At 37.8% G+C, this 13493-nt stretch overlaps 1 protein-coding gene and 1 long non-coding RNA gene across 2 annotated transcripts; both read right to left on the bottom strand.

The window, feature by feature from the left end:
• Window positions 1-1815: 1815 nt before the first annotated feature.
• LOC123037920 (E3 SUMO-protein ligase ZBED1-like) lies at window positions 1816-4104 on the bottom strand. Its single transcript, XM_044460776.1, has 3 exons — window positions 3217-4104; window positions 2461-2529; window positions 1816-1872 (listed from the first exon to the last, which is right to left on the bottom strand). Exons 1-3 carry the CDS (start codon window positions 3733-3735, stop codon window positions 1816-1818), a joined length of 645 nt encoding a protein of 214 aa, XP_044316711.1. The 5' UTR covers window positions 3736-4104.
• A 4629-nt stretch (window positions 4105-8733) lies between these two features.
• On the bottom strand, window positions 8734-9085 carry LOC108044027. Its single transcript, XR_001769282.2, has 2 exons — window positions 8954-9085; window positions 8734-8895 (listed from the first exon to the last, which is right to left on the bottom strand). It is a non-coding gene; the product is annotated as an uncharacterized LOC108044027 (long non-coding RNA).
• Between the last annotated feature and the right edge of the window lie 4408 nt (window positions 9086-13493).

The raw sequence follows: 13493 nt of genomic DNA, 5'->3' as shown, positions 1-13493 counted from the left end.
TCTAGGAATTATGGAATCAGCTTCGATACCCACCAAATAAGACAACGGTTTCTACAATTCAAGTAGTTCCAAAAACATGTATTTATTTATGTATATTTAAACAAAATAATTGTTTTTTAGCTGAGGCTGTAATAAAAACAAGTAATTCCAAGATATGTATTTATTTATATTTTATTTTTATTTAATTTTTTCACAAAATATTATTTTGAGCTGGGGCCCGGCGCTTCATCATCCAGGCTCAAGTTTTTGACCGACTCTTCGACGTTTTGGCGGGGTTTAGCCCTCTTGTTCCGGTGGCGGGGGGGCTAGGATGTTCTTCTTCGCTCTCTGAAGAAGACCTTTCATCTTTCCTCTTCAGAGCGCACCCAAAATTAAATGTAAAGTTCTGCAAAAATAATAATTATTAATATCTTTGTTTATATATACAATAATATTCTTACCGAGCATCTTTCAAATTTTAATATTTGTGTTGTTTCCGGGCCTTCCTCCTTCTTCCTTCCCTGGCTTTCATCCTTCTTTTTATTTTGGCCGTTCATTTTCAATTGATAGTCAAAAATGTTGTGTTGCAAGTCCCGCAAAGTCAAACGAGGGCTGCGCACATTTCGTCAATTGTCTAAATATCGAATAACTATCGATGATTCACAGTGGTAAGTGTCTTCACTTAACAAATTTTAATTCCAAGGAAACTGTGGGTTCGATTTGATTGAAACTTTCCTCAAAGTTAGTTCGATTGCCTATCAATTTTTTGAAATACCTCCCGATTTGGCACACGCTCTGTGAGGGGCGTAGGAATTTTTCAAAAGTTAGCGTCGAATTGGTATTTTTTGATGGTTGCTGTCTGTAACGGCTCAAGTGTGGCCATCCAAGTGTTTTTGAGAAAGTTTCGATTCCAAAAAAACTGTGGGTTCAATTTGATTGAAACTTTCCTCAAAGTTAGTTCGATTGCCTATCAGTTTTTAGAAATACTTCCCGATTTGGCACACGCTCTGTGAGGGGCGTAGGAATTTTTCAAAAGTTAGCGTCGAATTGGTATTTTTTGATGGTTGCTGTCTGTAACGGCTCAAGTGTGGCCATCCAAGTGTTTTTGAGAAAGTTTCGATTCCAAAAAAACTGTGGGTTCAAATTGATTGAAACTTTCCTCAAAGTTAGTTCGATTGCCTATCAGTTTTTTGAAATACTTCCCGATTTGGCACACGCTCTGTGAGGGGCGTAGGAATTTTTCAAAAGTTAGCGTCGAATTGGTATTTTTTGACGGTTGCTGTCATGGACAGGACAATTTTGTGATGGTTGCTGTCTGGAACGGCTCAAGTGTGACGTGATCATGGGAAAGTATTGATTTCAAGAAAACTGTGGGTTCAAAGTGATTGAAACTTTCCTCAAAGTTAATTCGATTGCCTATCAATTTTTTAAAATATCTCCTGACTTGGCACACGCTCTGTAAGGGGCGTAGGAATTTTTCAAAGGTTAGCGTCGATTGGTATTTTAAACGACAGAAAATAAGTTGGTTCATGCAATGGCTAGCGATTGGTTCAAGTAATAGAGTGGGCGGCACTTTTATATCCCTTTAAACTACGCAAACTGTAATGCGATTTTCTCAAAAACTGTGGGAAATTTTTTTATCAAATTTTCCAGAAACATTACTAAAACATCCCTACATACGCCTATATACACGGCATTTTGGCACACGCTCTGTGAAGGACTTTATTTCCAATTCAATTTTGTAGTCCTTTTTTTGTATGGGCTGATTCAGACGCTTGCCCACTGTAAAGCGATTTTCTCAAAAACTGTGGGTTTAATTTTTATAAAATTTTAAGTTTATATCCTTGAAGTAACGTCCTTTAAGCTGATGTAGCGTGCATCTTGGCACACGCTCTGTGAATTGAAATATTCTCCAAAGTATGGGGAGTCGATTTTTCAAATGCATTTTTGAAATACTTCCAAACCTCCAAAATGTTTAAATCTTACATTTATAGTTAGGATTTTGTTTTCTTAATATTTTTGCATCTAAAAGTTTTCAATTAAGTGCTTAAATAGCAGGAAAATCAAAAAATAAAAACAGCCTCAGTGTTCCACATTCCACCGTTCCGCCATCGACGCTAAGTCACCGACGCTAATTTGACGCACATATAGAGCCGAGGTTTTTTGGTGCTACACTAGAGCTGGAAAATCATCGATGTTTACCTACATAGATGTTTCGATGTTTTTCAGAAAAATTTTTGTAATTTTAAAAAATGATTTTACTCCATATGATAGTATAAACGAATACCACAAATAAATCCAATGTGTAAAAGTTCATTAAAAAAATTTCGCTATATTTGAGATCCATAGTTTTTTTGTTTATATATTCTGAAAATTCAAAGTGAAACTTAAAACTACTGGTTCATTCAAAACAAAAATTAAAATTAAATCACAATTCAATTAAAAAATAACCGATGGTCTAAAATTGTGGTCATTCCTTACCGTACGATTTTCATAGGGGACCAATCTTTTATTGACCTGAAGTATGTCATCGCAGAAATCTTGACCCACCTTAAGCCTAGTATCCACTTCGACGTAAACCGTACGCCAGTCATGAGAGAGAGCGAGAGGCAAACAGCTGGCGTTCACTTTTCGTCGGGCCTTTTTTTCACTTCGGTCTCCTGATCGACGAAAAAAATACCAGAAAATTCCATAGCGTTGCCAGTCTGCGGAAAAGTGAACCCTAGCGAAAAGATTAAATAATTTAATCTTTTGGCGTGCGCTTCTCACTGAACATTATAAGAAATGGAGGGGAAAACTCAAAAAACTCACAAAAGTCGATTGCAGGTGTTTACATGTGAGGACAAAATAACATTAATACTATCTGGGGTGCCTCTTGTCAGAGCAAAATGTTTTTTAGGTCCAGAATGTACGAAAAAACTCAATAAAAGTGCAGCTATGAACTTTAAATTAGCAAATAATTATCAGTAAATTAAAGAAAGAACTGTTAATTTTAAATTGTATTGTTTTTTAATTTCTTTGTACAGCGGTAGACTTTTCTTGCCAAGGTATTTGATAATATCTTTTAAAGGCTCTTTCCCGCAAATATTTGAATTTTAACTGCTTGTCAACAAACCCAGCTGATTGACAGTTCGACCGTAGCACGCTTAACTCTGATGAACTCTCAAACTTTTGGTCACACTGGAAAGATTAAAGTTTTTACGCTAGCGTAATCGTTTGTCGATCTGGATACTAGGCTTTAGTCTTGAGTTTAGTTTTCATGGCTGTAAGATTGTGTAAAATACCACAAACAACCGGAATCACCGAAGACACTGTCACAGAAGTACTCGAAGATGTGTGTACTGTTGCATGCTCAAAAGGTGAAAGTATTGCCTTTAAATCCTCTAGAATAGATATTTCATCAGATGTTAGCGGCATTAACCCTTTGGGCGTGTTTAGTAGCACACTTGCGATGGCAACCTTTCTAATCAAAATTCTCTCCACCATATAATAGGCGCTGTTCCATCTTGTAGGACATTCTTGCTTTAAACTATAAGGACGTTCGCATTCCTGGGCCTCTTTAAACTTGGCATACGCAATTGTGCTACTTTTAAAAAATGAAACAATGCGCTTACACTTGTCAAGAATGGGCTTAACTTTTCCTGTAGCCAAACAGTCCTGGACAGTCAAATTGATTGAATGCGCAAAGCAAGGAATATGTCTTATTTGCAGTATCTCACAGGCTTTTATCATATTTTTGGCGTTATCTGTGACCATTGCAGTGACCTTTCCTAAAACTCTCCATTCCTCGAGTACTGTGCGTATAGAGTTTGCAATATTTTCGTCGAGGAGCTTTTCAGTGGACAAAACACCGTTGCGCAATTCGAAATCCTCTGTTATAAAACGTAGCACTCGTTGGCTCTGGACGTCCAGCAATCTGAAGTGATTGCACAGTGGTTTACGTTTTTTAAAAAGGCGGACAACTTGGCCTTCTTTTCATCGTATGCATTTACAATCGAAACATTTCTTAAGGTGGTCCGTGAAGGCAATTCATACCTTGAATCAAGGAGGCTTACAAAATTGCGGAAGCCTTTATTTTCCACCACTGAAAAAGGGCGCACGTCTGAGGTAATGTAGTAGCATAAGGCACTGTCCAATTTTTGTTTGTTATCGATGATTCACAGTGGTAAAAAAAATTCAAGAATTGTTAGTATTATAAGAAATTTGAATACCCTTTAAAATGATGTATTTCAAAAACTTCGATATTTTTGCAAACGTTTGTTTATTTTTAAAAATTGTAATTAAACTAGCTAGAAATTACCAATGTTAAGGTAATCCCAAAAAAAAATTTTAAGAATTGTTAAAATAAAAATAAATTTGCATACCCTCTAAAATGGTGTATTTCAAAAAAGTTTGTTTATTTTATGCGGCCTCGCTCTTCAGAGAGAACGAGCACTTTGGATTCTAGGAATAGGTCGCCTTCTAGGAATTATGGAATTAGCTTCGATACCCACCAAATAAGACAACGGTTTCTACAATTGAAGTAGTTCCAAGAACATGTATTTATTTATGTATATTTTAACAAAATATTAATTGTTTTTTAGCTGAGGCTGTAATAAAAACAAGTAATTCCAAGATATGTATTTATTTATATTTTATTTTTATTTAATTTTTTCACAAAATATTATTTTGAGCTGGGGCCCGGCGCTTCATCATCCAGGCTCAAGTTTTTGACCGACTCTTCGACGTTTTGGCGGGGTTTAGCCCTCTTCTTCCGGTGGCGGGGGGGGGGCTAGGATGTTCTTCTTCGCTCTCTGAAGAAGACCTTTCATCTTTCCTCTTCAGAGCGCACCCAAAATTAAATGTAAAGTTCTGCAAAAATAATAATTATTAATATCTTTGTTTATATATACAATAATATTCTTACCGAGCATCTTTCAAATTTTAATATTTGTGTTGTTTCCGGGCCTTCCTCCTTCTTCCTTCCCTGGCTTTCATCCTTCTTTTTATTTTGGCCGTTCATTTTCAATTGATAGTCAAAAATGTTGTGTTGCAAGTCCCGCAAAGTCAAACGAGGGCTGCGCACATTTCGTCAATTGTCTAAATATCGAATAACTATCGATGATTCACAGTGGTAAGTGTCTTCACTTAACAAATTTTAATTCCAAGGAAACTGTGGGTTCGATTTGATTGAAACTTTCCCCAAAGTTAGTTCGATTGCCTATCAATTTTTTGAAATATCTCCCGATTTGGCACACGCTCTGTGAGGGGCGTAGGAATTTTTCAAAAGTTAGCGTCGAATTGGTATTTTTTGATGGTTGCTGTCTGTAACGGCTCAAGTGTGGCCATCCATGTGGTTTTGAGAAAGTTTCGATTTCAAGAAAACTGTGGGTTCAATTTGATTGAAACTTTCCTCAAAGTTAGTTCGATTGCCTATCAGTTTTTAGAAATACTTCCCGATTTGGCACACGCTATGTGAGGGGCGTAGGAATTTTTCAAAAGTTAGCGTCGAATTGGTATTTTTTGATGGTTGCTGTCTGTAACGGCTCAAGTGTGGCCATCCATGTGGTTTTGAGAAAGTTTCGATTTCAAGAAAACTGTGGGTTCAATTTGATTGAAACTTTCCTCAAAGTTAGTTCGATTGCCTATCAGTTTTTAGAAATACTTCCCGATTTGGCACACGCTCTGTGAGGGGCGTAGGAATTTTTCAAAAGTTAGCGTCGAATTGGTATTTTTTGACGGTTGCTGTCATGGACAGGACAATTTTGTGATGGTTGCTGTCTGGAACGGCTCAAGTGTGACGTGATCATGGGAAAGTATTGATTTCAAGAAAACTGTGGGTTCAAAGTGATTGAAACGTTCCTCAAAGTTAATTCGATTGCCTATCAATTTTTTAAAATATCTCCTGACTTGGTACACGCTCTGTAAGGGGCGTAGGAATTTTTCAAAGGTTAGCGTCGATTGGTATTTTAAACGACAGAAAATAAGTTGGTTCATGCAATGGCTAGCGATTGGTTCAAGTAATAGAGTGGGCGGCACTTTTATATCCCTTTAAACTACGCAAACTGTAATGCGATTTTCTCAAAAACTGTGGGAAATTTTTTTATCAAATTTTCCAGAAACATTACTAAAACATCCCTACATACGCCTATATACACGGCATTTTGGCACACGCTCTGTGAAGGACTTTATTTCCAATTCAATTTTGTAGTCCTTTTTTTGTATGGGCTGATTCAGACGCTTGCCCACTGTAAAGCGATTTTCTCAAAAACTGTGGGTTTAATTTTTATAAAATTTTAAGTTTATATCCTTGAAGTAACGTCCTTTAAGCTGATGTAGCGTGCATCTCGGCACACGCTCTGTGAATTGAGATATTCTCCAAAGTATGGGGAGTCGATTTTTCAAATGCATTTTTGAAATACTTCCAAACCTCCAAAATGTTTAAATCTTACATTTATAGTTAGGATTTTGTTTTCTTAATATTTTTGCATCTAAAAGTTTTCAATTAAGTGCTTAAATAGCAAGAAAATCAAAAAATAAAAACAGCCTCAGTGTTCCACATTCCACCGTTCCGCCATCGACGCTAAGTCACCGACGCTAATTTGACGCACATATAGAGCCGATGGTTTTTTGGTGCTACACTAGAGCTGGAAAATCATCGATGTTTACCTACATAGATGTTTCGATGTTTTTCAGAAAAAAACATCGATGTATCGAATTTTTTTTTGGGTGTAATTTTAATAAATGATTTTACTCCATATGATAGTATAAACGAATACCACAAATAAATCCAATGTGTAAAAGTTCATTAAAAAAATTTCGCTATATTTGAGATCCATAGTTTTTTTGTTTATATATTCTGAAAATTCAAAGTGAAACTTAAAACTACTGGTTCATTCAAAACAAAAATTAAAATTAAATCACAATTCAATTAAAAATAACCGATGGTCTAAAATTGTGGTCATTCCTTACCGTACGATTTTCATAGGGGACCAATCTTTTATTGACCTGAAGTATGTCATCGCAGAAATCTTGACCCACCTTAAGCCTAGTATCCACTTCGACGTAAACCGTACGCCAGTCATGAGAGAGAGCGAGAGGCAAACAGCTGGCGTTCACTTTTCGTCGGGCCTTTTTTTCACTTCGGTCTCCTGATCGACGAAAAAAATACCAGAAAATTCCATAGCGTTGCCAGTCTGCGGAAAAGTGAACCCTAGCGAAAAGATTAAATAATTTAATCTTTTGGCGTGCGCTTCTCACTGAACATTATAAGAAATGGAGGGGAAAACTCAAAAAACTCACAAAAGTCGATTGCAGGTGTTTACATGTGAGGACAAAATAACATTAATACTATCTGGGGTGCCTCTTGTCAGAGCAAAATGTTTTTTAGGTCCAGAATGTACGAAAAAACTCAATAAAAGTGCAGCTATGAACTTTAAATTAGCAAATAATTATCAGTAAATTAAAGAAAGAACTGTTAATTTTAAATTGTATTGTTTTTTAATTTCTTTGTACAGCGGTAGACTTTTCTTGCCAAGGTATTTGATAATATCTTTTAAAGGCTCTTTCCCGCAAATATTTGAATTTTAACTGCTTGTCAACAAACCCAGCTGATTGACAGTTCGACCGTAGCACGCTTAACTCTGATGAACTCTCAAACTTTTGGTCACACTGGAAAGATTAAAGTTTTTACGCTAGCGTAATCGTTTGTCGATCTGGATACTAGGCTTTAGTCTTGAGTTTAGTTTTCATGGCTGTAAGATTGTGTAAAATACCACAAACAAGCGGAATCACCGAAGACACTGTCACAGAAGTACTCGAAGATGTGTGTACTGTTGCATGCTCAAAAGGTGAAAGTATTGTCTTTAAATCCTCTAGAATAGATATTTCATCAGATGTTAGCGGCATTGACCCTTTGGGCGTGTTTAGTAGCACACTTGCGATGGCAACCTTTCTAATCAAAATTCTCTCCACCATATAATAGGCGCTGTTCCATCTTGTAGGACATTCTTGCTTTAAACTATAAGGACGTTCGCATTCCTGGGCCTCTTTAAACTTGGCATACGCAATTGTGCTACTTTTAAAAAATGAAACAATGCGCTTACACTTGTCAAGAATGGGCTTAACTTTTCCTGTAGCCAAACAGTCCTGGACAGTCAAATTGATTGAATGCGCAAAGCAAGGAATATGTCTTATTTGCAGTATCTCACATGCTTTTATCATATTTTTGGCGTTATCTGTGACCATTGCAGTGACCTTTCCTAAAACTCTCCATTCCTCGAGTACTGTGCGTATAGAGCTTGCAATATTTTCAGAAGAATGGCTTGTTTCGTCGAGGAGCTTTTCAGTTGACAAAACAGCGTTGCGCAATTCGAAATGCTCTGTTATAAAATGACACGTCACAGTAACGTAGCACTCGTTGGCTCTGGACGTCCAGCAATCTGAAGTGATTGCACAGTGCTTTACGTTTTTTAAAAAGGCGGACAACTTGTCCTTCTTTTCATCGTATGCATTTACAATCGAAACATTTCTTAAGGTGGTCCGTGAAGGCAATTCATACCTTGAATCAAGGAGGCTTACAAAATTGCGGAAGCCTTTATTTTCCACCACTGAAAAAGGGCGCACGTCTGAGGTAATGTAGTAGCATAAGGCACTGTCCAATTTTTGTTTGCGACGACTTTTCGTATTTTTTGTCAATGAATGACAGAATTGAGGGCGTCTGTCTTTGTGGCAATTCGCTTATTGTTAAAGTGGGATGAATGGCTTTTAAGTGGCAAGACAAGTTTGTCGTATTGCCACTTGTTTGGTAGGTTTTACCACATTTTATACATTTGGCTGTCTTGCAATCAGCCGATTTGTCAAAATAGTTCCATACAGCAGATTGCCCATATTTCGCCCGCTTATTTGGAACCGCATATTTTTCCTCTTGACAGACAACTATATTAAACAAAAAAACATTACAAATCTTATGAATGTAACTTATTACTCCTATTACCATTGCTGTTCTGCTCCTTTAAAGTCTTCTCCATTTCGAAGCACCGCCAACACCAATATTTGTCGAAATCTATACTAATTTTAACGTATATTTTAGTTTCTTTTACTTAATTAATTAACAATGTGTTTAGCTTACCAAGGTTCTTTTTTGCCAAGTAGTGATGGGTAAAGAGGAAGGAAACATCGAACATCGATGTTTGAAAACCTCTATGTTTCCCAAGTTTTGGAAAACATCGATGTATCGATACATCTCCGATGTTATTTCCAGCTCTATGGTACACTAATGCCCTCTTCCCATAGAGTCCATCCGTCTGAAACGGTTGGGATTTTTGACAAATGTGAAACTCCGATTCCCACAGAGCACATCCACCATCCACCATCCGATAACAGCTGATCTGAACAGCTGTGGCTCATTATTTTAGCCCGTTGCATTTTGCACAACATTTAAAATGAGCACAACAGCGTTATAAATGATACTTGGTAAAAGACTGCAAGTGATCTACGCGAACAATCAAAACGAACTAATACGTCTGCAGATTTTTGCCAGCCTGCAGACAAAATATGAACAGCTATTGCCCAATATTGTCTAAATGGTAACAAATCAAGTTCATTATATATAAATGTTTGTTTTTTGTTTTATTATAATTTTAAATGTTCTGCTTAATGTTGTAAGTAAGGTATGCGCCTAGGAAAGAGTGGAGCAACACCTAATGCTGCCACACGGATGGACCAGTAATTAAATAATTATTACAAGTATAAACTGCATTTTTTGAATTGGCGCCTTCCTGTTCAAAAGATACCCGCCATTATTTTTTTTAAATTTTCGTAGTGAATGTTCCAATTTTCACTGTCAAGAAGAAGAACTCAGAGTTGCACCAAAAAAACATCGCCTAACTATCGCATAAAAAAGTCCGTCAAATTTGGATGGGGAACTAACTGGGAATTTTCGGAACGGCAAAACCTTATGGACCATCCGTTCAACGGATGGTGGATGGTGGATGGAGCTCTGTGGGAAGAGGGCATAAAATCTGGACGCGAAACAATTGGAATATGGATTGGAGCTTCCAAGAAGTTGAATATATTTATTTGAACATATAACAGTTCAAAAAATTACCAACTTAAATATTTTTTTGTCGAAAGTGTTTAAGCAGCATTAAAATGAGATAAAAAGATTTTGATAACATAAAAAAACAAAAAATGCCAAACGTGGTCAAGAAGAAATTCCAGGCTTCGGATTCGGTGGCTGGGAAAGCTAAAAATACCTATAGAGAAAGTTATTAGAATAATTACAAGGGACAAACGAAAACAATGAGGTGAAAATACAAATCAGCAAATTATATTTTTTTTAAATAACAGATGCAAGGAAATAATCTGTATCAATTGTAAGGAAGTTAATTTTGTTACTTCACATTATTCTCCGAGTCAACCAGCTTTTGCATTTCAAAAGTCCATGACAGCTGTAAACCTATTTAAAACCGAAGTTAATGCAAGGTTTCCATCATTATTTGGCATTCAGTCATCCCAATGGTAAGCTGAAAAAATAAACAATTAAAACTTCCCCATAAAAAAACACAATAACAGCTGAGACAATGCATTTGTAAAATCCTTGTTGGATAGTAAAAAAATATGATAAATCAATGATCTGAACATTTAAATGCATAAAATACCATTACAACATGGAAAAATGTTTCAAAAAATAAAAAAAGAATACATTTTAAAAGAACGTTTAAGTCGCTCAGAATGAAAGGAACCAACTCAATCTTAAAATGCTCTCGATACTGCAAAGAGCATCCTCAGTAACTTATTCAGTGACATTAAAAAATTTTTTGTAATATGCTTTACTATTTGTTTATTGAATCTTCTCCTTTTGGATACTAACAATAAGCTGATCAAATCTTATAGTAATAATCTAACTAACAGTCATATGACTGGTACTGAGTTATGGGATCAGGAAAATTATTGCTGGGTTGGAAGGTCGTTGTGTTGTAGGGGAGTTCTTCTAGAAACTCAAGTCAAACCTCTCGCAAGATCATTTGGGTGCACTGAGAGTTTTTTATTTTTCGAATAAAAGTAATAGTAAATCAGGGTGGCCCAGTGGCGGTGCCACCCCTGGATGGGTCGGTAGTGATGTGGCACCGCTAGGTGACCCGCTGGGTGACGTGGCTGCTGCTTACGTTGTAACTTTAGTAGGTGTGAGTGGCCGGATAACCGTGCCGCTCCCGGATGGCTGCTGATGGCGTAGCACTGATACACTGGCCCGCTGGGCGATGAGGCCGCCATTGGGTGGCTGCTGCCCACGTTGTTATCTGCAATAGGTATCAGCGGCCCGGTGCCGTGCTGCTCCTGGATAGCCGCTGGTGGTTAGGCACTGATAGATGGCCCGCTGTCGAGGGGGTAGGTGTTACCTGTGCGGCCATGTAGCTTCCGCTTGAGGGAGTTCGGTGTCGATATATAAATTGAAGTTTACGATGAGAGAATGACTGCCGCCTATACTCCTGGCCATAAGCTAAGTGGGCGAATATCAATAAAGTAGCGGCGATGGCCGGAGTAATGTTCGCGAGCCAAAGTCTCTTTATTCAAGTTAATGTAAAACAGAATTCAGGAACCTAAATGTATGAATACGATAGTTTGGTCGGCAAGCCGACTGCGCCTTAGTGGCAAATGCTGACGGTTGCAGAATGGCCACAACTTTCCATGCGGGAACCAATGGGATCCGGGCGCGGCCCCCAAAGGCGGCTGTGCTGAGTCGGCATCTAGAAACACTAGGGTGATCCAAGAATCTCCCAAGATTTCTAGCGACCCTTTGTTACCCATCAGTAATGTTGACTTATACCATGGTTGATTTGGTGGATGGTGGATAGCTCAGGATTTTCGATTGTGCGTGCTGTATGATGTCAATGTTGCTTCTGATAGCCTTGAGAGTGGAGTTGCAGAGCAGGACCTCGTAGTCCAGCCGATCGGGCGAGATGTTGTTGTATTGCTCCTTACTGCGAAGACTGTTGTAGAGATACGACTTAAGTAGCTTATGAGTATATGTAGGCAAGTGTGTTCTCCGATGATTTTCGCGATCTCCTTTGGCTGAAACAATGTTGGTAAGGAAATAGTTTTAGATTCGATTTTTGGCAGGGTTCGTCTGGAAAGCGCTTCGGAAGTTTCGGCTCTATCTTTGTCGCTGCGGACCCAGCTACCTGATGAGTTTCCTGTCGGAGTGACTGTTTTCGAATGTATTTGCCAAGCACGTCGAAGACGCATCTTTCCAAGCTATTCCGATTGTAGATTAGTTTTGAAATGGCTGGTTTGCACGTCATTCAATTGTGGTGGTGAAATAGTAGCTGTTGCCAAGAGTACATCCTTAAGAGCATCAGTAGAGCAAACCTTTGATGAGAGTGGTGTTTGATGCTTTCCCTGAGTATGATGCCGGTTCCGCCGAGTGTTTTACTATCTATATCATCTATGGGGTAGAAGGTGTAGCCTCTTATTTGGAAGTTGTATTTCCTTGTGAGGTGTGTCTCTACCAGTAGCATACTGTTAATTTGATTTTCATTCAGGAACTGTGTTATTTTAAGTTTGTGCCGGTAAACGCCATTGGCGGTCTACATGGTTATTCGTAGATTTGCCATCAATTATTTGGACAGCTTAGCTGGAAGCAACTTGTTCTGGTTTTGAACCAGTATTTGCTTGGTCGTTTTTATGAAGGACCTAAATTCCATCATACTTTGTTGCATAGTAACCATCATAGCTTCCAGAGTGCTATGTGACTGTCCTAGGCGACTATGTTAGAATACATACAAAAGAAAATACTAATCCTAATTTTGAGCTAGGTAAGATACAATTAAAGCTTTTAAGATTGGCAAAAAGTCGGGATTAGAATTAACATGGTATAGTCTATTATAGTCATTACACAGTACTCTAAACGGTTCATGCATACCAGTTAGATCTACAAAGCTTTAAAGAAAGGAATATAGTTCCTGGCAATTATTTATATTAGGCACAGAGAAGTTTAAGCGAGCCAGTAACTCGGGACTCTTTACATCCCCGTGAATAAGTCTATGATTAAAAGTAGTGCTGAAGAACTCTAAAGTAAAGCATCATTCTACCGTTTGAGAAGGATGGTTGATTAATCGAAGAAGTCTACTAGCTTAAAATGGTAAAAAAAAGGCTTGCATTCCAGTTACGGCCCCGTAGAGCAAATAATAAAAAGTTATTTTGCACAGACTCTATTCGGTCTATATCTACACCATACTGAAGACTCCAAACTGATAGGCAGTTCTCCAGGATTGGACGGACTAGCGAAATGAACAGAGTCTTTGTAACATAGGAAACACCATGGAATTTATTCAAAGAACTTAAGTTTTGGGTCAAGGAGGACGCCAACGTCAAGCCACCACCAAGAGTATCGTGGTTTCACCCGAAAAATGTCATTACTTTACACTTTGCGCTATTTAAATCCAATCGATTTTTACAACACCATGATTGAAAAGCATTTAAGTCCGATTGTAAGTCTGACCTAAATAATGTAAAAAGAAGTGGGCTCGGATCAA

The sequence above is a fragment of the Drosophila rhopaloa genome, unplaced genomic scaffold (genome assembly GCF_018152115.1).
Source record: "Drosophila rhopaloa isolate 14029-0021.01 unplaced genomic scaffold, ASM1815211v1 contig_218, whole genome shotgun sequence".
NCBI lineage: Eukaryota > Metazoa > Arthropoda > Insecta > Diptera > Drosophilidae > Drosophila > Drosophila rhopaloa.
Note: the sequence above shows the minus strand (reverse complement) of the source record. Positions and strands in the feature narration are given on the sequence as shown.

Excerpts from the sequence above, each read along its gene's own strand:
- LOC123037920 (XM_044460776.1), bottom strand. The coding sequence starts at position 3,735 with ATGGTCACAGATAACGCCAAAAATATGATAAAAGCCTGTGAGATACTG. Across the intron at positions 2,530-3,216 it reads AAACTAAACTCAAGACTAAA|GTGGGTCAAGATTTCTGCGA; the intron begins GCCTAGTATCCA and ends ACTAGGCTTAAG. Across the intron at positions 1,873-2,460 it reads TCCCCTATGAAAATCGTACG|AGCGTGTGCCAAGATGCACG; the intron begins GTAAGGAATGAC and ends TTCAATTCACAG.